The sequence below is a fragment of the Pseudorca crassidens genome, chromosome 15 (genome assembly GCF_039906515.1).
Source record: "Pseudorca crassidens isolate mPseCra1 chromosome 15, mPseCra1.hap1, whole genome shotgun sequence".
In the NCBI taxonomy this organism is placed as follows: Eukaryota; Metazoa; Chordata; class Mammalia; order Artiodactyla; family Delphinidae; genus Pseudorca; species Pseudorca crassidens.
Genome location: NC_090310.1, coordinates 48,123,072 through 48,147,081, shown reverse-complemented (window position 1 = coordinate 48,147,081; position 24,010 = coordinate 48,123,072). Strand labels below are relative to the sequence as shown.

Genomic DNA, 24,010 nt, shown 5'->3' with positions numbered 1-24,010 from the left:
GTAGTGCTTATATATAAAAAAAAAAAATGTGTAGAGAAGAATGGATAACTACAGAGTGCTATAACCATACGTAATGTAATACTACACAGCAATGAAAGTGAACAAACTACTGTCACAAGTAACGTAGATGAATCTAACAGGTTTAACATTTCCTTGAAGACATTAGACACCAAGAATACATATTCTATGATTCCATTTATACAAAATATAAAATCAAATAGAACTAATCATGGTGTTAGCAGTCAGCATGGTAGTTAACTTTGAAAGGGGTAGAGACTAGGAGGGGTTATGTGGGAGCTTTTAGAGTTGCAGTGAAGTTCTATTTTTTATCTAGATGCTGGTCACATGGGTGGGTTCAGTTTGTAATATTTGCCACGCAGTTGTAGTTAACAATTTTTTCTGAGTGTATACTTCAATTAAAAAGTCAACTAAAAAAAGAAAAAATAACATATAGGGCTCCCTGCTAGCTTACGTGGCACCTTTATGCAGATTTTTTAAAGTGCGCCTCTCTGGATGGATGAATTAGAAAAAGGCACCCCCATGGGCAGAGGCAGCCCCACAAGTTTGTGCCTTGGCAAATGGAGGGTGGGCTGGGCTCCATTCCCACTGGTATGCTTTGCTAGACACAAAATCACACATCTGGATGGACATCTGCAAATCTGCAAAATACTCATGGGACCCTTCCATAAGAAGGGCAGGGCAGACATCCTTATCGTACAGATGAGGAAGTGGCATAGAACAGTGAGAAGGATGCGCAAAGGCATCACAGCTAATAAGTCATGGAGCCAGGGTGGACTTCTAGGCCAGTAGCTCTTCACATGGTTCTGATTCCTTTCGGGGAGGGGAACACGAAGAAGCTTCTCTCTATGTTACTGTGTATATTGTTATGGGTCATCTCAAACGCTCTGTCAAATAAGGCAGGGGATAAATACATGGTCCGATAGTCTTAATATTGGGCTTTAGTAAAGGTGCTAGGTGCTAAGTCCATTTGAAAAATATGCTATAAGCATATACTCCAAAATGAATATTCACCTTGTAGATGTTGACCTAGGCAAAAAGGGCAATGGAATAGAGATGTTTACATATCAACAGAGCATCCTGGCCCAACCGTAGGTTAAAATGATCGACTTAAGGATATAAATCTTTCCATCTCTTGGAAAAAATGAAAGAGAAAGACACCCACGTAATGTGTTTGTCTAACTTACCCAGAAGCGTCTGCTTATTTGGGGAGGAGTTAGGCTCTGCAGAGCATCTGCAGGATCGGAGGACAATCACTCCTCCGAGCACGCCGTCTTCGCTGGCCAGGAAAGGTGAGCCTAGGCAGAAATGACTAGTGGTCATTTTCAGTTAATTTTACTCTTTTCCCTTTCAATTTTCATTTGATTACTGGAACAAACGTGTGGTATGAATAAGCTCTTGAAAGATGCCCACTTTCTGACACTCGCCATTGTTCGTACCTTGTACAGGCGGGATAGCAAAGGCAGGCTTGTGCCCGAACAGGCAAAGGCAGTGCCAGACGCCTCCAAGAAGACATGACTGGGGGTGGAGTGTGCATGACCGTATTCAGAATGGAATTGGAAACACTGCCAGATTAAAGGCCCAAAACACAAATACAGGAAAAAATGCTCAGCAGCTCCCTTTGATCAGCTCTTAGGGATCACTTACCAGGCTCTCCCTGCTGTCAGAGGCATGCCACCAAAAGCTTTGATTTACTACCTTAAATTCAACTTTAAACAATAAGCCACAAACTTTATTACAGACATTTAAAAATGCTCCTGATGGATACACAAAGAAGGGTGAAACTGTATTTCTATTATGAGAGTCTGGTGGTTAGAAACAACCATGCTTCGCAGAGATCTCACACAAACTAAACCATTGTGAGCATTTCAGGAACGCTGCTTTTTAAAACCCCTCATTTTTCCTCCCCAAGGACATCTTCTTCGAACATCTGGCATAGCAAGTGAGCACGTGGAGAACAAATGCAAAATGAGCCCAAGCACTATCAAAGAAAGTAATAAAAATAAAAACCAACCAAATTGGATTTGGGGGGAGCTTCTGGTTAAACTCAGTAGATTAAACACATGCATTTATCTCCACTCCTTTCTCAAATCCCAGTAAACTGAGGGAAAGGGAAGGGGAAAAAGGCATGGCCTAATAAGGACAGAGAGAGAGACAAGAAAAAAACTGACCTTTTAGAAAACAGAAAGAAGACGGACAAGCAGTTGCTCACCTAGTGGACCTGGGAAAGCTGAAACCTAAGCTTCCATGGGGGAGGGGGGAGCCTGGTTGGAGTCGAGGGACACCTGTAAGAAGCCATCCAGTTTTGTCATAAAACCGAATAAAGGACCAGAAATTGGAGGCATCAAGTTCTTCTGAAGGCAGGGGTGCAGGGTGGGCCTGGAATAAAGATGGTTGGTCAAGAGTGTCCAAAAGGATCCTCTAGACCAGGGGTCGGTAAACTACGACCTGCCTGCTCTACAGCCTGTTTTTGTGCTGTCTGCAAGCGAAGAGTGTTTATTTTACATGTTAAACTTTCTTTTTTTAAGAGAGAGAAAAAGAGAAGGAAGAGGAAGAGAAGAATATGTGGTAGAGACCACAGTGTAGCCCACAAAGTTTAAAATCTAATCTCTGGCCCTTCATAGAAAAAGTTTGCCGACCCCTGACCTCAAGCCCCAGATTCCTACCTAGAGAGGAAGTTACTCCTCCCTAACCCTAGAGAAAGCAGGACATTTACTCTCTAGAGATGCTGAACCAGAGGGACTTGAGACTTGGGGTCATCAGGCTCAGCCCAGGGCAGACGGGAGGCTCCATGCTGGAAACAGGGGCTAAAGGGGAGCCTTTATGTTAAACAGTGAAATAACCAGCTCCCTTCACTCACAGGCTCTCAGGATGCAAGAAGGTAGGCTGTTATCCTCCAAGCAAGAGACTGGATAATTCCTTTCCAGTCTCAAGAGTATTTCCAGTCTCAGTCCCAACCAGCTCAAGAGTAAAGACCTATTTGAGAGAACCTAAAAACATAGCGTGTCCTTGCCTTGTGGGGAGGGCTTCCAGATGACAAGTGTGACTCATACACAGAAGGTTTTCAGTTCAGCTTCTTGGTACTTAGACAACCTAGGATCACTAGTTGTTTCCATTAGGCCTCCAGGAAACACAGAAAGCAAACAACCAAAAAGGTAACAGAGGGAAAACTTAGGCAAACACTTTGATCAGAAGAACAATTAAAAAAAAAAATGGGGAGGTGGATTCCCTGGTGGTCCAGTGGTTAGGACTCAGCCCTTTCACTGCGAGGGCCGGTTTTGATCCCTGATCGGGGAATTAAGATCCTGTAAGCTGCATGGTGCAGCCAAAAAAAAAAGAAAAAGAAGAAGAAAAAAGAAGAGAATCACAAAAAAGACAGAATGAGAAATGAGAGAAAAAAAAAATTTTAAATCAGAAGAACAGGCCAGAAGATCCAATATCTGAAGAGGAATTTCAAAGAGAGAAAATAAAAGAAATGAAAGGGAAGAAATTTCAAAAAATAATTAAAAAGCAATTCCAATAATTGAAGGATGAGTGTTCAGACTGAAAAGGCTCATGAACCTCCCAGCACAACACATGGGGAAAAAAAAAAAAAGAGTGCCATGAAGACATATCACTATGAAATATCAAATACTGAGGAAAGAGAGAAAGGTCTAAAAATTTCCAAATGGGGAAAAAAGATCACAGGGAAGGCAAGGGGATCATAATGGCATCGGATTTCTCAACAGCAACACTGGGAACTAGAAGATTAGGAGGTATTATCTTCAAAATGCTGAGAGAAAATTATTTCCAACCTAGAATTCTACCCTTGGCCAAAATGTCCATCAAGCGTGAAAGGAGAATAAAGCTCAACAAAGTCTCAAAGAATTCACCTCCTGTGCACTCTTTCTCAGAAAGCTGTAGGATGAATGTGCCTCAGCAAAATGAAGGAGCAACAAAAATAATGAGAAAGAAAAGAAGAGCTGCAAACAGGGGATCCAAAACAAGACAAAAGTATTCCTGGGTGACACACGGCTACACACAGGCTTGGAAAGCCCAGACCAAAACAGCAGAAAGCCAGAGGAAGCTGGAAAGGTATTTCCAAGGAGGGGAAAAAATTAAACATACAAGATACATGTTGCATTTGAAATTATTGAGAAGAAATGTTTCAGATTTTGTGGGAAGACTAAGAATGAAAGAGTGATTGGTATAAAAAAAAAGTGAGGCAAATATTAACTGCAGAAGAAATAAAAATTTCTACAGGAAATGAAATAGAATCACAGCCCACTACGTAGCTCAGATGTCAACAGCTAGAGTAAAAAATATAAACTCACGATACCGATGAACTGAAAAATAGGGATATAATACATTAAGAGGAGAAAAGGCCTGTGTGGGTGAGTGTAGGTTTGAAGTTGGAAGTATAAAGGAACTATTAAGTTCTTGCCTTCCCTGGAGTGAAGATGATAACAACTAAATCTGATATCCAAATAATATTTAAAATTGAAAAATCAAGAAATAGTAGTATAAGCATGTTATATTGAATTATAGATGTAAGTTTGAGAAAAAATAGCTAAGAGAGTTAAAAGTAGTAGCCTCCAGGGAGAGGAAAATGAGGGGGCTGTGGAGGGTTGGGACAGGGAACTACTCATTTTCAGTATAAGCCTGGGGGTACTGCTTGTCTTTTTAAACCACACACACACATTGCTTTGTAAAGAAAAGCAACACAGATTTATGCTGCGGAACTAGGGTCAAGTATTTACTCCTCAGCCTCTTAGACAAGAGGGAAAGGAGACAGGGAATTAACAGTCACTGAGAAACTACCCTGTGTCAGGCCCTAGTTCCATGTTTTCATGTTCTGTAGTTTAATTTTCAGAACCACCACGAGAAGGCATTTAATGATCACTTTACAGATGAGGAACCTGAGGTTCAGAGGGGTTCAATGACAAGTCACAGCCACGCCACAGCTGAGGAGGAAGGCTTCCCCCCACGTGTCTTGAAGCCCACGGTTCTGCCTGCTTTGCAGCAAAGCCTCTCAGGAACAGGAAACTCTGGATAAGCTTACGTCCCAACCGCCTGCTGGAGAGCTCCACCCCACCTGCACTCAAAGTCTTGGCACCTCTACAACTGCTCCTTTCTCACCAAATCTGGTCACTTCTCCTGGGGTCCTCACAGCTCACCCAAGCTCAGAACCTTCTACCTCTTCCCTCTCCAATGACTCAACTCTTCAAACCACATCAAGTCCTGTCAGTTCTCTGTGGGTGCACCTGTGCCTGCCTCCGCCCCATCATTCCCACCCACAGGACCCCCATGCACTCTCCTTCCTGATCCAGTCACTCACCTCTTAGAGAAATTAATCCAATGAATGTGTACAATGTGCCAGGGCTCGTTGGGCACTGGGGACACGGCAGTGAACAAATGAGGTACCTGCTCACATCGAGTTGAGCAGGTTGGGAGACAAGTAATAAAGTCACAAATCAACAAGGAAATCCACCCAGTTAGTAGGAAGTGCGGTGAAGAAAATGAATCCAGTCGAGTGTTATAGGGCGTGACTGGGGCTAATACTTTATATCAAGGGTCGGGGAAGGCATCTTTGATAAGGCGCTAACCATGTGAAGATCCAGGGAAGGAACATTCCAGGCGGATGAACCAGCAAATGCAGATACCCAGAGGTGGGAAGGAGTCTGGAAGTTCAGGAAATAAAAGGAGGCTAGCGTGGCAAAGCCAAGTGAAGGAGGGGGAGGGAGGGTAGAATCTGAGTTCAGAGGGAAGTGGGGCCACGTCACATAAGGTTAGAGAAGGCCCAGCAAGGAGCTTGGATTTTACTCCAAGTGTGATGAGAAGATGACAGAGGGCTTTAACCAGGTCAGTGATGGTTTTTATTTGTGTTTGTAGGAGGTTACTCTGCTGTGCAGAACAGATGGGCAGGGCAAGTGTGGAAGCAGGAAGCCACTAAAAGAGCTTGGTTGTGAGACTCCAGTGGCTTGGGTGAGCCTGGTGGCCGTGGAGACGGTCAGCAGAGGGTGGGTCTGGGATATGTTCTGCAAGCAGAACCAATATGGCTGTTCATAGGATGGATATGGGCATGGGAAACTGACATCAAAGTTTACTCTAATAAGAAATATGCACCCCAGCTATGATCATACCGTTAAACCATTCAGAAATTTTCAATGACTCCCAACTGCTCATGGAATAATGTCTAAACTCCTTAGCCGGGCCCAGACCTCCTCTCTCTTCCCAACCTTATCTCCCTATTATTTTTACACAGCATGTGCTCCAGCCAAATTGGACTTCCTATATTCCATTTCCCCAAGACTTCCCCCTGGGCCCATTGTTGTGAACTGTCCTTCCCAGCTCCCTCCTCCTCCCCTCCACGAACTGAAATCTATTCTTCAGCTCCAGTGCCTTGTATACAGACCCAAGCTCTTTGGGGTCAGAGTATCTGAGTCACCTTTGAGGCCCTCTTAGAGACTAACAGAGTACTTCTACTTATTCACCACCTTCCCCTATCCCCAACCTACACACACACACACACACACTCCTGCCTACACCACTGCAGTGCAGTATCAAGGATGGAAAGACGGTACATGCGTGCTCTGAAAGGGGGTGGGGCCCCTGGGCACCATGGAAGCTTAAATCAGGGCTCCTCACCCTTGATATGCATTCATTCAAAGATTTAATGATACAATTATTAAAGTACTATATTTGAAGATTCCAAAATTTTCATGGAAAGTAGTCAGATTTCATATTATCACTGTGGTGTTTAAAAAAACAAAACAAAACAAAACGACACTGACTCAGACCGAAAACCCTGTTTTGACTCTCAAGGTAGTAAATGTGTGGTCTTAAGCAAGACATATTAAAAAAAATTCTATGCTTCAGTTTCTTCTTTAATATCCAATTATAAATCATGGATATTAAAAGATATCTTTCTTGGTTGTTGTGAGGGTTGAATTTATATATTAACTTTGTAACCTCTGAGGTGCTATTGAAACATTCGGTGGTAGTAATGTTAAGGGTAGGAGCACACTTCAGCATTTTGCTGGTTCTCAAAGATTATCATGTTGAACAAGATCTATTACTGTATTTACCTGGTTAACCTTCTACATCGGCTGGAACTAGTGCTCAACTGACATTCGGTGATTGGATGGTAGTGGTGATAGAGTATCAATTTCCCAAGTTAAAGTGTTAAACAGTGTCTGTATAAAAGGAGCCACTTTCTTGTTCTTCCCAGTAGGAAAAATTAACATAGAGTGACATGTTGGGCTCTGTGATAAGTGCTTTCTATAATCAAATAGGGAATTGAGGGAGGGGGGGCAAAAATTAACTAAGACAATCCAAAGTTCCATGTGCAAGTAGGTGCATAAAGTAAAGAAGACTAATAGAAACAAAGAAATAATAAAAATTAAGCTTCATTCACCCTACTAAAATATCTCAAATTGATTCTTTAAATGCCCAAATCTATAACTACTATGGAATGAAATTATAATTACAGATGCTAAGAAACATATTCACTGTGATCAAATGTGTGTATCTGGATATTAAGATTGTAAATCCAGACTGTAAACAAATGAGACACCTGCTTACTGTATTTGTGCCATATCTTTAAGAATGAAGAATTTGAAGAAATTGGAAAAGAAAATCCCTGTAAGTATTAAAGTAGAGAAGTTAGCGGGAATATTAACCCATATTCTTTTGATTGCTAGTGCCAGAATCTCAATTAGAATGATTTTAAGTAAAAAGGAGGATTCACTGGCCCATAAAATCCAAGGAAAAGAAAAAAAAAAACTTCTGGAAGGGTGGGGATGTGATGGGTTTCAGGAACAGCTGGAAACAGCTTCTTCTGTATGGATGGTAATGGCCATCTATGGATAGGTCCAGAGCTGTATACCTGATACAACTTTCGCCACCAGAGAGACTTCCTCTCTTTATCAGGTTTCACATTCTCAGAGGCCATCAGACTTCGAAAGATAGGGAAATCTGACTGGCCTGGCTTTGCCTAGGGGTTAAGCCTAGAGCAATCAACTTTATCCAAGAGTCCAGTGAAGTGGGGTCATGCATGGACAGACAAATCCACAGATGTCCACAAAACACAAATGGATAGAAGACGGGCTACACAACCAGGAGATTGGTGCTGTCTACTCGAACTTGGACAAGCCACTTTATCTCTCTGAACCGTGCTTTCTTCCCTCATCTGAAAAACTGAGAGACTGGACTAGTAACCTCTAATGTCTCTAACAGTTCTAACGGGCAGGAGTTTTTTCAATTTTAAAGATTCGTGTCTCCCCACCAGCAGCAACCAGCCATTACTGGATGCCAGCAAGCCAAAACTTTAGAGCTTTTGCAAAACGTGATACAACACTTCCTCTTCAACATGTGAGAACCTATCAAGAGAGTAATTCTGTAGTCAGAAGGCAGCTGCTATTCTTCTACCTTCCCATCACATTTAACAAAGAATCTCTTTTATTTTGTTTGTTTTGGTTTTTGTTTTTTGGGTTTTTTTTGGTGGTACGCGGGCCTCTCACTGTTGTGGTCTCTCCCGTTGCGGAGCACAGGCTCCAGACGCGCAGGCTCAGCGGCCATGGCTCACGGGCCCAGCCACTCCGCGGAACGTGGGATCTTCCCGGACCGGGGCACAAACCCGTGTCCCCTGCATCGGCAGGCGGACTCTCAACCACTGCGCCACCAGGGAAGCCCGAATCTCTGTCTTTTAAATACAGTTCTGTGTATTGCTTTCTTCTTTTTAAAATCTAGATGACAAACCACTTGAATGGCATTTTCTCTTCAAGGAATTATACATATATTGAGAAAAAGAGATACAATGACAGAGAGAGAGAGAGAGAGAGAGAGAGAGAGAGACATGGTTTGTTTGGAGGTCAAGTGAGAAAGAAAATGGACTAGGGAATAATGAATGTTCCCTACTGAAAACATATACCTCTAACTTCAAAAAAAACAAGAGAGATTATAAATATTCCTTAGACACAAAAGCAGGATAACAGTTTATACTTCCTGAAAGATCAAGGACCTTTCCTCTAAAGATGCACTTCACTTACCATATCTTTCATGGATGTGAAGTATAGCAGAATGACATGAAGACCACATAACATAACGAGAGGAGCTAGTCCCTAAGTTCAGAGGTGACAGTGCCATTAGTGAAGTGCCACTATATCCTACCTCTGAGGAGACGCCTACAAGACTGTCGCCATCATCCTATAAGATGTACATTAACTTAACTGCATTCTCTCCTTTCCTGCTCCCACAAAAATCCCAATGGGACAGTTATTACTACATTCATTTGGCAGATGAGAAACCGAAGGAATGAAAGGAAGAAGCTGAGGCACAGGAAGGTAAATGACCTACGAAAACACAAAGGGGAAGAGGGGAGCGAGGCACCAGATGCCTGATCCAGATCCTCTCACTACATACCCTGAGGACACAGCTGCCCTCAAAAACCCACCTCTATCACAGCTCTAGAGTGTCATCATTATGTGCGGCTTTCAGGTGATAAGTATAGTTTTAAAGACTCCAACTGAATTCCTTGGAGAGAAGAGTTGAGTTGGGTTTAGTTGAGTTAAGCTGAAGAAAGCTAAGTGTGGCCAATGACCCTTTTGAAATCCCTTACCTAACAAAATCTGAAATACAAGAAAAGTCAATTTATTTCAAAACAGAAAATTCTAAATTATAATCAGAACCTAAACATATCAGAGAAACATTCAGTCTTTGAATAAATTTATTGATTCTGCCACAAAGATTTGGAGCAAGAAACCAAATTAAGGATTCCATTAAAGCCTCTGCTTGTTGGTTTAACCAAACATAGAATGTACACACTTCATACTGTTTTAGAAATGACAGGAGATTTTTTTTTTTTTTTAATTTGACACAAGGTTTCTGTCTTCAAGGGAACAATTCAGCTGAGGAGAAAAGACAACACACTTCAAAAATCACGAAGCAATTCAAGCAGGATCGGGGGTTATCTTCTTTTTCTGAATATTCCAGCCCAACATTTTACCTGTATGTGGAGGGAGCAAGGATTCCACAAACTCACCCTTAAGCAACGATGACAGGATGAGAATGTGATTCCCTGACAGAGAAGCAGGTTAGAGCAGCCTACAGAGAACTGAAGACTCACGGGAGGGGAAGCCAAAGGGCTGGTTTACCAGCCCTGGTCCTAGAACTTTACATGTTAACGTTAACAAGTAAGACAAAGATCCTCTGCCCTCAGACTCTGCGGGGTCCCTCCAAGCTGCTGGGGGTTGTAGAGAACACCATCCCCACCAGTTACAGCTGCCAGAACTTCCATCTCCAGGAGTGTCACAAGGCAGAAATGGTGATAGTGGCAGAAGACAGGGGTCCAGACCAGGTAAAGTGTCTTCCGTGAGGGTACAGTGGGTGGCGCAGTTCATACTTTCTTATTAATGCTAGACTAGAAGCCATGAATTTGAGAAGTACAACATCCATTCAACAAATCCTTCATATTTTGTAAATATTCACTTTAAAATATTTAAGAATCAACCTTGTGCCAAGCACTGTTTATGGGGCCTTGGGTACATGATGATTAAGGCAAAATCTGTATCCAACATGGTCTGAATGTTTGTGTCCCCTCAAAATCATATGTTGAAAATCTAATGCCTAATGTGACAGTATTAGGAAGTGTGGCCTTTAGGAGGTGAGTAGGTCATAAGAACAGAGTTCTCATGAACATGATTAGTGTCCTTATAAAACAGGCCCAAGAAAGTTCCCTTTCCCTTCTGGCCATGTGAGGATACAATGAGAAGTCTGCTACTGGAAGAAGGCCCTCACCTGACAATATGGGCCACTGGATCTTGAAGTCCCAGCCTCCAGAACTGGGAGAAATAAATTTCTTTTGTTTATAAACCACCCAGTATGTGGTATTTTGTGTGGGTAGCGCACCTGGAAGAAGACACCAAGTCATCTATGATATGACAGACAACAAACAAATACTACCAGTGGTAGAAAGGAAACTCAAGCAGCATAGGGGAGATAACAGTAATATGGTGGGTACACAGGGAGACAGCATTTTAATCAGGATGGTCAGGGATAGCTTCTCTGTCCTGGGATAATGATAAATAAATGACCAGCGAGACATCTGAAGGAAAAAAAAAAAAACTAAGCAAATGAGAGAACAGCAATACAGGTATTGGGGCCTTGGGGCAATAATGTTTCCAATGTAGTTAAGAAACCTATCCCCGTGTATAATCATGCCAGACCACCAGGGTGTTCCTCATTTCAAGTCAAGAGAAGGAAGGGCTAGTATTCAGCTGCCTGTTAATGGCTGGTGTCCCTACTGGTAATTAACTCTCTTGACTCTCCCCTGACAAAAGGCACATTTTCAATTTATTACTGTACTTTAAAAAAATGTACTATACATACAGATTCTAAATACTCAAACAAACAAACAAACAAAATAATATACAGTTAGCTCTCTGTATCTACAAGTTCCACATCCACAGATTCAACCGTGGATCAAAAATATTTGGGAAAAAAATCCCAAAACTTGAAATTGCTGCACTCCAGCACCTATTTACATAGTTTTTACACTATATCACATATTATAAGTAATCTAGAGATGATTTAAAGCAGACAGGAGGATATGTATACGTTTATATGCAAATACTACACCATTTTATACAAGGGACTTGAGGATTAATATCACCAGGGGGTCCTGGAACCAAACCCCTCGGCAGACACTGACTGTAAATGAAAGTATGCCTTACTGCAGTGCCATTCCATAGAGGTGAGTACCACCAAGAGCTCCCTGTATAGTCTTTCTGAATTATCCATAGTGACACACACATCCTTTTTCAATTTTTCACTCAACTGGACCATGTTACATAAACTATTCTGTTTCTGGCTTTTAAAATTCAATCATTTAACTTGGAGATCCTTCCATATCAGCACACACAAATTTAGCTCACCCTTTTTAACAATGACTATACTCTTGGACATATATGCTATCACTTCTTTAATTAGTTCCCTAGGGGTGGGCATTTAGGTCATTTCTAGTTTTGTTTGTTGCCATTACAAATAATGCTGCAGTAGACATCTGGACATGTACCTTTCATACATGTATGAATATACAGGATACACTTCTCAATGTAGAGTTGATGAATCAATCAGCATATTCACTGAAATTATTTGCTACAGATTCCCAAATGGCCTTCTAAGAAGATTTATACACATAGGAAAGTGATTGAGAGTGCCCGTTTCCCCATAACCTTACCAAAACTAGGCATCAGCAAACTCTTTGATTACTACTAATCTTATACATGAAAAATGATATCTGATTATTGCTTGTTTTGCATTTATTTAATTATGAAAAATGTTCAATGCCTATGAGCCATTTGTATCTCCTTATCCGTGAGTTGCTTTCAGATCTGTGACACACACAACTGGTTGCCTACCCATTAGCCATTCTCCCTTTCTTCCTTTCAGACAAACATTAATTTTGTTTGGGACAGAAGTTTGCCCAGCTTCCCAAACTCCTTTGCAGTTGGCAGGCTAAGGGGCAGAGTTGCTAGCAGAGCTTGTTAAAGGGCAGACCTGATTAGCATGTATCTTATTGGCTGCTGCCATTTGCCTCGGATGTGGTGCCTAGAGGTGGAACAAAGAATGAAGCCACCCATAAAGACAGCCAAACAGGAAGAGAGTCTAGACCCCTGGTGCACTGTGCGGCCACTGTGCCACCTCTGGGCTGTCAGACTTCTTAGGTGAGAAAAGGAAAGCCCCCTTTTAAGACCCTATAGCTGGGTTTCTGTCGTACAAAACAAACAGAATCCCAAACCAAAAATTTCCTTTACCCATTTCTCTACTGGGTTTTTGGATTTTTTCTTACTAATTTGTTAAATTCCTTGGTCATATGTATTGTAAATATTTTTCCTTGGTTTATCATATATCTTTTGATTTTGTCTATGACTTTTTTTGGGGGGGGTAATAGAGAAGTTTTTAACGCTTATGTGGTCAAATTTATCAGTCATTTTCCTTTATGGCTTCTGTGTTGGGAGTTTTTCAGAAAGGCCTTATGTAACCCAAAATTATGAAAATAAGTTGTCCATGTTTTCTGTTAGTGCTTTAAAATTTCAGCTTTTATATTTAAAACTTCAGTCTATCTGGAATTAATTTTGGTGTAAGGACTGCAGTGGAGATCCTGCCTTATTGACCAATATAAATTTGTTGTAAAATTCATCTCTTACCCACTGACTTGAAATGAATTTTTAATCACATATTACATTCTCGTATATATGTGCATCTACACCTAGATTGTCCTTTGTTCCACCGATGAAACTATTCTCATACAGATACCAGCTGGCTTTATTATAGTTTTATAGTATATTCTACCTGACTGGGACTCTGCTTATTCATTATTTTCCTCTCACTGTTCATTATTTGCATAATATTCTTTGTTACTTTCATGTGATTTTTTTCATATGACCTTAAAAATAGACTTGTTTAGTATTCTTGCCTCCTACTCTCACTGGAATTTTCATATGAACATACTTTAATAAAATTAATTGTGATTTTGCTTAGAGTCAGGGTGTCCTGATAAATTTCTCTGAGGAAAACCTACAGATGGAGTTAGTTACATTCTTGACACCTACAAATGCTGGGGCCATGTGGATTTTAGACAATGAAATGTGACATGGTACCCCTAAAACAAAATCTGCAAGCACACCTCTCTATAGTTTAAAAGGATCAAGTATCTTTACAGAACGTCTTCTGAGATGTAAACTTGGTATGAAAAGTCAACAAATTATTTTTTCTCCATGGTCAGTTCTTATTCTTCTGATCCATCTTATCAGATTTACTACAGGCTATAGTTACCATCTATAATATTCTCAAATCAATAAAATCATTCTCAGCAACCCTCGGCCTGCTCACACGAAACAAGACAAAATCAAAACAACAAATACCCCTCAACTCTATGAGATTGGATAGCAAGTTGTCTGTGAGGGAAGTGAAAATACTCTGGATTTGCAAATCTTTAAGTTCACTAATCAATCATAAGTATACAAAAGTGTTTAAAACATGAAAAAAAAATTTTCTGGGTAAAGTTATTGCTCATGAAATTCTAGATTCCATTTGTGCTAAATACCATATAGTATTTACAATATAATCCAAGGCACCAGTGTTCATGAGCAAGGCCTTTTGCTTCAGGAGGACAAAGCTAGTATTTTTTTTTTTGAGGTATAGTTGATTTATAGTATTATATAAGTTTCAGGTGTACCACATAGTGATTCACAATTTTTAAAGGTTATACTCCATTTATAGTTATTATAAAATATCGGCTGTATTCCCTATGCTGTACGTTTCATTTTACACACAGTATTTTGTACATCTTAATCCCTTACCCCTATCTTACCCTCCCCCATCCCCACTCCCACTGGTAACCACTAGTTTGTTCTCCATATCTGTGAGTCCGTTTTTTGTTGTTGTTGTTATATTCACTAGTTTATTTTTCAGATTCCACATGTAAGTGATATCATACAGTATTTGTCTTTCTCTTTCTGACTTATTTCACTAAGCATATTACCCTCCAAGTCCATTCATGCTGTTACAAATAGAAAAATTTCATTCTTTTTGATGGTTGAGTAGTATTTCTGTGTGTGTGTGTGTGTGTGTGTGTGTGTGTGTGTGTGTGTGTGGTATCACATCTTCTTTATCCATTTATCTGTGGATGGACAGTTAGGTTGCTTCCATATCTTGGCTATTGTAAATAATGCTATGAACATTGCATATATTTTTTTGAATTATTGTTTTCGTTTTCTTCAGTATATACCCAGGAGTGGAACTGCTGGATCATATGGTAATTCTATTTTTAGTTTTTTGAGAAACCTCTGTTTTCCACCATGGCTACACCAATTCACACTCCCACCAGCAGTGTACAAGGGTCCCCTTTTCTCCACATACTCACCATGTGTTATTTGTGACCTTTTTTTTTTATACATTTATTTATTTATTTTATTTTTGGCTGCGTTGGTCTTTGTTGCTGTGCGTGAGCTTTCTCTAGTAGTGGTGAGCGGGGGGTACTCTTTGTTGTGGTGTGCAGGCTTCTCATTGCGGTGGCTTCTCTTGTTGTGGAGCATGGGCTCTAGGGCACACGCAGGCACGGGCTCAGTAGTTGTGGCACACAGAGTTAGTTGCTCCGCGGCATGTGGGATCTTCCCAGACCAGGGCTTGAACCCGTGTCCCCTGTATTGGCAGGAGGATTCTTAACCACTGCGCCACCAGGGAAGTCCTGTGATCTTTTTTGATAGTTACTCTGGCAGGTGTATGGTAATATCTCACTGTGGTTTTGATTTGCCTTTCTCTGATGATTAACAATGTTGAGCATCTTTTCATGTGCCTGTTGGCCATCTGTATGTGTTCTTTGGAAAAATGTCTTTTCAGGTCTTCTGCCCATTTTTTAATTGGGTTACTTGTTTTTATGTTGAATTGTATGAGCTGCTTACATATTTTGGATATTAACTCCTTATCGGTCATATCATTTGCAAATATTTTCCCCCATTCAGTAGGTTGCCTTTGTGTTTTGTCGATGGTTTCCTTTGCTGTGCAGAAGCTTTTAAGTTTAATTAGGTCCCATTTGTTTATTTTTGCTTTTGTTTCCTTTGCCTTAGAAGACAGATCAAAAAAAATATTGCTACAATTTATGTCAAACAGTGTACCACCTTATGTCAAAGAGTGTCTCGAAACACTTTTCTTCTAAGAGTTTTATGGTTTCTGGTCTCATATTTAGGTCTTTAATCCATTTTGAGTTTATTTTTGTATATGGTGTTAGAAAATGTCCTAATTTCCTTCTTTTACATGTAGCTGTTCAGTTTTCCCAGCACCGCTTATTGAAGGGGCTGTCTTTCCTCCCCTGTATATTCCTGCCTCCTTTGTCATAGACCATAAGTGTGTGGATTTATTTCTAGGCTTTCTATTCTGTTTCACTGATCCATGTGTCTATTTTTGTGCCAGCACCATGCTGTTTTGATTACTATAGCTTTGTAGTATAGTCTGAAGTCAGGGACCATGATACCTCCAGCTCTGTTCTTCTTTCTCAAGATTGTTTTGGCTATTCGGGGTCTATTGTGTTTCCATACAAATTTTAAAATTATTTGTTCTTGTTCTGTGAAAAATACCATTGGTATTTTGATAGAGATTGCACTGAATCTGTAGATTGCTTTGGGTAGTATGTTCATTTTAAGAATATTAATTCTTCCAGTCCATGAACACAGTATATCTTTCCATCTGTTTGTGCTATCTTCAATTTCTTTCATCAGTGTCTTATAGTTTTCTGAGTATCTCCATTTGACTTGGTAAACAAAGATGTGATCAAATAATGCAGATAAGCATAGTGCAGATAAGCACTTGGGAGTGCAGGGGACTATTTCCACCCATTACTGCACAAAGACCATGAAAGGACAACAGATCTTTACAACATTATACACTCATCTATTGCTGTTCCTTGTAAGTTTTTCCTTCTCTGAGTTGTTTCCTCACATATGCCATTTTTCCCTATAAACAAACTTTGTTCACTTTTACTATGTAAGGTCAGATCCTGCTCACTGACTGTGCAGAAGCACATGATATTGAGGCTTCCCATTATGCTTTTAATTCAAACTTAGAGTCAGTTTAATGTAGCAACTACTTTGCTGTGCTCTTGTAAACTTTACCTTTAAGTAAATAAATCTATCTAGCTCACTGTGGTAGAATGACTTCATACAGTATCTGTCCTGATAGAATGCTGTGATATTTTGATATAATAAGAAATATATATTTTGATCTTGATTCAGGTCTCCTGGCACACAATTCCTAAGACCTTGTGATTTCCTATGTAAGAGCTATAGGTGCATCTTCTGTTACAATATTTACTTTTGTTCCCAGTTCCTGAAATAGTTCCAGAGCAGTAAAAGTGAAATGAACGGTTTTGGTTATTCATAATAAGCCCCTTTCAACCACACCAGAGTTTATGTTAATGTGGTGACTCTTGGAAAACCCCTAGGTAACCTAAGGATGAGAGCTGTTTGCCGGGGAACCAACCATGTGATTAGAGGGTTGAAACTTTCAGCTCCACACCTTCCACGTCAGGGCAGGGAGGAGAGTTAGAGGTTGAATTAATCACCAATCAGCAATGATTTAATCAATCCTGCTTATGTAATGAAGCCTCCATAAAAACCCAAAAGGATGGTGTTTGGAGAGCTTCCAGTTTGGCAAACACGTGGAGTTACCAGGAGAGCAATGAGCCCAGAGAAGACACGGAAGCTCCACATACCTTGCCTTATGCATCTCTTCCACCTGGCTATTCATGAGTTATATCTTTTTATATCAAAAGCTATATCTAGTAACCTAGTAAGTAAACTGTTTCCTGAGTTCTATGAGCAAATTAAGAGATCCCAAGGAGGCAGTGGTGAGAACCTCAGAATTTTCAGCTGTGGGTCAGAAACACAGGTGACAGCCTGGACTTGTGATTGGCATCTGGAGTGGATGGGAGAGGTTCGATCCTGTGGGACTGAACTCTTAACCTGTGGGATGTGATGCTATCTCCAGGTAGAGAGTGTCAAAATTGAGTTCAACTGTGGGACACTCAGCTGGTGTCCAGAGAATCAGAGAATTGCTTGATGTGGGAACTAACCCCCGAACACATTTGGTGACCGGAAGTGGCAGAAGTGAAGCACTGAGAGCAGAGGAGACACACAGGAGGGTGTTTTCCCTTAGCAAATGGTGACTGCTGATACTGCAGTTCCTATCAAGTTTCTGGATGCCTCAATATTTTTTATATTTGTTATCGTATTGAGAGGGTATACAGTTAGATAATTACAAATGCATGTTATCAATACTGTCTATTAGTGCTTGAGTTTACAACTGTAGGTCTAGAAACACTTCTGTGTTTACATTGTGAACTATAAATGAAGTTGTCATGTATCCATATATACTGAGCTACTGTATCTTGAACCCGTAACAGGAGGGCATTTACACAGAAGGCTAGACTGTAATTGTATCAAGGCAATAGTATGTAAGGTTTTGTATCTCACTTGAATGTATTTGTCTATGCATTCCATTTTTTGTGACGTTATTGACCATACTAAATACCTACTCTGTACTCAGCATTCTCCCAAGCAGTGTGGTACACAAAATAGTAAAAAATAAATTTGTTTCTGAAAAACTTAAAACCCTGTTGGTGAGATACAATTTACTTAGATAAGAGCTAGAGAACAGTGTATATATTACATTTTATACATACAGACTCATATATACAAATACTTATACTATACACATACTATAAATATGTACATGTGTCCACTAGAATGCAATGGCAACTAGAACATCTTGTTCACCACCCATGACCTAGAATAGCGCCTGACATATAACAGGTGATCAATAAATACTTTTTAGATGAATGAATGAATAGCCCAATAGTTAAATTGGGCCTTGTGTTAAATAGTTTAGGACTTGATAAAGGTACACTCACTTTATTAGAAAAGGGCCTCAGGGTGGAGGAAAGGGGAAAAAAATCTGCCCTTGGACAATGGGTCGAACTTGGATCAATATCATGGCACCAAGCAAGCACTAGAATGAGCGGTCATAGCTCTTCACTATTTGGACAAGATGAACCCTGAGAAAGATCAGAAGGAAGAATACAGAATATTCAGAATACAGCAGGTTAATATCTGCTAGATGTTCTAAGGCCTAGAGAAAGGCTGAAGGGCTGCTTGGTCATGAGCGTGTGGAGGGATGCTGCCCCGGCACAGGCAACCCGGGGGAAAGAGACCACTGGGTCTGGACACAGAGGGCAGTTTAGCCAAATCAAGAAGTTGAGGTTAATAAGAGGAGCAAAGAGGAAGGACAGGAGCAGAGCCTGGAGATCCAAGGGACAATGGTGCACAGAGTGTCTAGGGGACTATGTGGTGGGAGAAACAGGGCAAACTTACTAAACTGAAAAGATCAGGGGGCGGGGGGTGGGGGTGTGTGAAGGAACCACAGTGTCCAGAACTGGTCAACTTGCTGAAATGGGAACAGCAGAGGAAGAGAAAGATCTGTAGGGTCGTGTAGCAAAAAAGAAGGATGAAGCAATAGCTATAAGAGGCAGCAATCGGTGACCGAGGAAGTCAAGAAGGTTGGTGTCATCTCTAAGAACTTCAAGCTGATGACAGTGGTCACATTAACCAGGGACAGAACTTTCTAAGGACAGAGCCCCAACAATATTTTTATGTGTTTCAAAAAGTCAAGCAAGCACAGCTCTACCCAGAGCTCCCACAGCGAGAGCTGAGTAAGCCTTCCCTTCCTGCTGGGAGTGTTGCACGCAGGAACTGGGTTAAGGAAAATAAAAAAGGCTATACTGAAAAAGGACGGGGGACAACCAAAAGATGACCTATCATCTATAAGAGTGTGTGGATATCACTGTTACTTTTCCTTCATTTGTCTACAAGGATTTATTGCATACCGATGCATTATATGCTCGACCCTATTCTGGGTGCTGGGATTACACTGGTAAACAAGACTCACTTGGTCCTAGCTCACAGCGAGACTACATGCTGAGGAGGGTGATGGCTAAACAAGTAAATATACGCACGATATTACAGTTGTGACGGTGCCGCAGAGGAAACACTGGAGGGGATGAGATGGAGACTAATGAGGACGAGCAGAACCCACTGTTGACAGGCCTTTCTGAGCAGGTGGCATTTTAATTTAGAATAAAAGATGATGAGAAAGGAAACAGGTAAAGATTGGAAAGAGGAATATTCGAGACTGAGGAAACACCGTGTGCCAAGGTCCTGGGGTATGAAAGAACCTGGGAATTTAGAAAAACAAAAAGAAGACCAAAGAGGCCAGCATAACTAGCAAGGGAGGAGACTGACCAGGCATGAAGTTGAGGGGACAAGCAGGAATCACATCACAGAGGCGATGAGGTCATGTCTGCATTTTATCCTCTTTACAGTGGAGGACAGTCAAAGGGCTAGAGAAGAAACTGGAACGGGCTGCCTTGTGGAGAACAGACAGGCTTGGGGGTGGTGTCAGGAGAAGAGAAGAGACAGGAAGCTTGCGGAGAAGGCTGGTGTGGCCCAGATGAGAGTTCCTCCATGTGCGTGGAGAGATTACCTGTGCCCCTGGATGGCCTCCCTTCCCCTGGGCCCAGAGAGGCGACTGAATGGCCCGGACCCTCCCCATCAGGCTGAGCACACACTGCCGCAGATGCTGCTTAGAGGAGAAGCGGGACAAGAGGAAACTGCTCTGGGTACGCAAGGCAGGTGCTCTGCCAGGAGAGCACCCGGCTCACTGTTCCCCACGAGGAGGCCCAGGCACCACACTGGAACACGTACAAGGGGTCCCTGACCTCAACGTGTCAGTTCAATCAGGTTATTTACATGTCCCCTCGCCATGATGTAAGATCAATGGCAGTGCCCCGAGGACAGCTGTCAGAGAATCCTGGGCACAGCGCGGTCCACCGCTTCCGGTGAAATTCCTTCCCTGGTCCAAGGCTCTGAGTCCTTCCCTTTCCATCCATCACGGCCTTGCTCATCTCTGGACTCTCTCCCTGGCCCCACTCAGCACAGCTCTAGTTTGTTAACCTTAGCAGCTGGGCAAGATCTATTTTTCAGCATGTCCTTCTTTACTAAATAAAGCCCTGAACTTTTTTTTTCACCTTCAGTGTGGAGTTTTAGCTGCCCTGTATGATTTAATTGTGGATTTTTACAGTCTACACCTGCCTAGAAGCCTTGGGCTGTGGGTAACCTTTTACCAGAGGTCTAATAAATAAAATCAAAAAAGGAACTGCTGAAGTAAACCATAAATGTCTTAAAGACCGGCCAATAGGCAAAAATGAGAGCCGTAAATTTTTTAATCTTTTAAAACATTTTTTTGGAGAGTGAAATCCTATCATTACAGAACAGCTAGAAAGAAAGCAAAGGTAACAAAAAATTTAACTCCTTTCCTTAATTTATATTTGTAAAAGTATCTCTACTAGAATTCATATGACATCAATGGCATTGAAAGACCAAATTAATTTGTCAGTCACCTTTGTTTTAATTTATAGAAGGATGGCAGGAAACCACCAAACCTAAGTAACTCTAAGAAAAAAATTTTTAATAAAATAAAATAAAATTTAAAAGCTTTGTAATGAGAAAAGGGCCCAAAACAAAAGTAGGTACTTAGTAGAAAGAAATGAGCAATATAACCCACAAGGAAAACTTATATTTTTGTCCTTAACATAGGAGAAGAGGGATAAAAATTGAAAATGGAGTTCTATGAGTTATCTACATCGAGAAACCCCATCATCCAGATAAATAAAATTTGAAAAACAGAATGGTGTATATATATATATAATAGGATGGCTTTAGGAAAGTATCAATCAATAAAAAACGCTTTGTGTTCAAAAACAACTTTTTAATAGAATTTTTGTAAGGAAAAAAACCCAGAAAACCATACTACAGATCTACTTGAAGGGTTTAATTAATCTAAAATTAAATGAAAAAAAATGGTTTTATATAATTTTTCTGTATAAATATACACAGATGAATATTTGAAAGTATCAAAACTTCATAAATAGCCAGTAATACTCTGGGATAAAGCTGAGATTTTTTTCTTACGAATATTGGGAACTCCACCTACAGATTAGCAAGTTTATCCAGAGACACAGATAGACACACACTCACAATTTCATAAAGCTTCTGTTAACAAGCTGAGATAAAACACGAAAATGTCACTCTAAGAACTGGGGGAATTCCATATAAGCAAGGTCTATTTTGGACCTGTTTCCCAGAAGGAGAGAATTACTAAACAGCAAAAAAGATCCTCTACCCACAAAATTGTCCAACAACATGGAAATCGAGTGAAGTACCACTGTGAGACTCATACGAAATTCTAAATTTGAAGAGAGGCATGTTTTCGTTTGTACATTTTCAATTATGCATCTCCACCAAGACAGACAACTAAAGACAGCCCGGTCAGTGGTGGCAAAAAACCTTAATTGTAGTGAGCAACCAAAGGGCTGACAATCCAAGACGTTTCAAAACAGCACACCTATTTTAGAGCCATTTTCAACAGAGCAAGATCTATGCAGACAGCCGAGTGAACAATGCTGTTTTAATAATGAACACCCTGAAGGAAAGGGGGCAGTGCTAGTGATTCAGATTTTTCATTTTCATACTTAAGTTTATGCATCAATTTCTGGGCTAAAGAAGAGAAGAACCACTCACTCGCTGTACCCATCCAGCTGGACTCCGGCCCAGGACCCCTGAGCCCTGTGGCTGTTTCATGTCCTTGTCAGTTAATGCCACAGCTCAACAAAAAACAGCAGATCTGAGGACGTGCAGGTTGACTTGCCAACATACAATGTTAGTGCGTGTGGGTTCAGAGGACAGTGCATTTTTCTTTCTGTTTTAATTGTGACAAACAGCTGGCATTTCCACACTTATTGGGGTGTACAAGGTTTGAAAGGGATGCTAACGTAAATGAGTTTTGTGGAAACAATAAAATATCATGTTGTGCCTGGAGTAGGGGAGTGTATTCCTTCTTCCTCAGGGCTGCCCACAGACCCTTAACTGGATCTGAGTTTCCTGTCATCAGACTCGTCCGTGTGGCAGTTCAACTACTGGCCCCCAGAGGTCACTCCCCATCACTCCTCAAAGATTTATGCCCCTGGATCAATATTTCTCTGACATCCGTCCTGCCCTAATTCCTAGTGATTTCATGCTGTGGAGGGTATGCTTCCAACTCTCTGACCTCTCAATTCCTCGACCTTTTCTCTCCCAATAATCTTGTCCTTTACTCGATGTCAGCCACTCACTCCCGCTATCATACCCTAGTCCCTGTGATTGCCAAGCAAGCATCTCACTAACCACTACCCCTGACTTTTCAGTGCACACCCTCTTGTACCCAGACTCCAACCATCTTTCAACCTGTCCCTCACAGCCTCAAATCTTCACTTTGGTCCTTAAGCGGACTAACATCCATGGTCCGTCATGATCATTAACTCCCTGCAGAATCAGCTATCGTGGCCTACTCTTGCCCATTATACTCCCCTGGCAAAACTTCAAGCATAATTAAACCCTACCCCATGCCTGCATCCATAAGCTGAATTTGGCTGAAGAACAGCGGTACCATGCTAAGCACTCTCTTTAAATTCATGAGCACTAACCTCAATTTGGCCCTTTAATGCTGCCCAGTACTCATCATACATTTCCCAAGTACCGATCTATACTTTCTCATTTCTCCTCCAATTTCCAATATCTCCTCCTCCATCCTAACTCTGCAGTTGACCTTGCTTCCTAGTTCCCTGAGAAACATGGAAGCAACCAGAGAGAACCTCAGCAAGCTCCCACGACCCCTTGATTCGGGCACAGGGACTTCCTCTGGTTACTACAGATAAAACTGTTCAAGGTCATCGGCTCTGCCCATTTACTAGGTCCATCCCTTCTCACTCACCCCAGGACCTCACAACGGTGATTCACCCCCCACCTTCTCCCTCCCCAAACACACACAGCATTCTTTTGTCTCTCTCCTGGATCATTCTCCTAGATGACTTGCTCTTAATTTCTCCTATATAGAAAAACATATCATTTGTCTCCTACATAGACAAAACAAAACCCACTTCCCTCTCCAGCTGTTACTTCATTCTCTTCTTCCTTTTAAGAAAGGAAAAATTCCTTGAAAGATTCGTCTGTGCTCACTGTTTCCTATTTCTCTCCTCTCATTCTCTTTCCTTACCCACTCCAATTGGGATTTTTATCCCCATCACTGCACCCAAACCCTCTCTGCGAGGTCACCCACAACCTACATAGGGTGCTAAAGCCAAAGATTTATCCCCAGGGCCTCATCTTACTACTTGTCAGCAGCATTTAACCTGCTGACCACTCTTTGCTGCTGGAAACACTTACTTTACTTGACTTCTAGGACTTCACAAACTCTAGACTTTCTCCAGGAAGAGTACCAGCTGCTCCTCCTCAGTCTCACTGCTGCTTCCTCCTCATCTCCTTGACCTTAATTCTGAAATATGCCAAAGCCATTCAACATCTTCTTT

The 24,010-nt window shown here is 41.2% G+C and overlaps 1 protein-coding gene across 6 annotated transcripts in view; it reads right to left on the bottom strand.

Annotated features, from left to right (window-relative positions):
- Positions 1 to 24,010, bottom strand: part of TASP1 (taspase 1) — a 274,050-nt gene that overhangs the window by 83,124 nt on the left and 166,916 nt on the right. For all 6 annotated transcript variants that reach the window (XR_010935134.1, XM_067707466.1, XM_067707465.1 and 3 more), the window contains one exon: positions 1,206 to 1,316. Coding sequence is in view for 5 of the 6 variants with exons in the window: in XM_067707466.1 (XP_067563567.1) it covers positions 1,206 to 1,316 (111 nt within the window). In the remaining variant the exon portion in view is untranslated. The remainder of the gene's footprint in view (positions 1 to 1,205; positions 1,317 to 24,010) is intronic.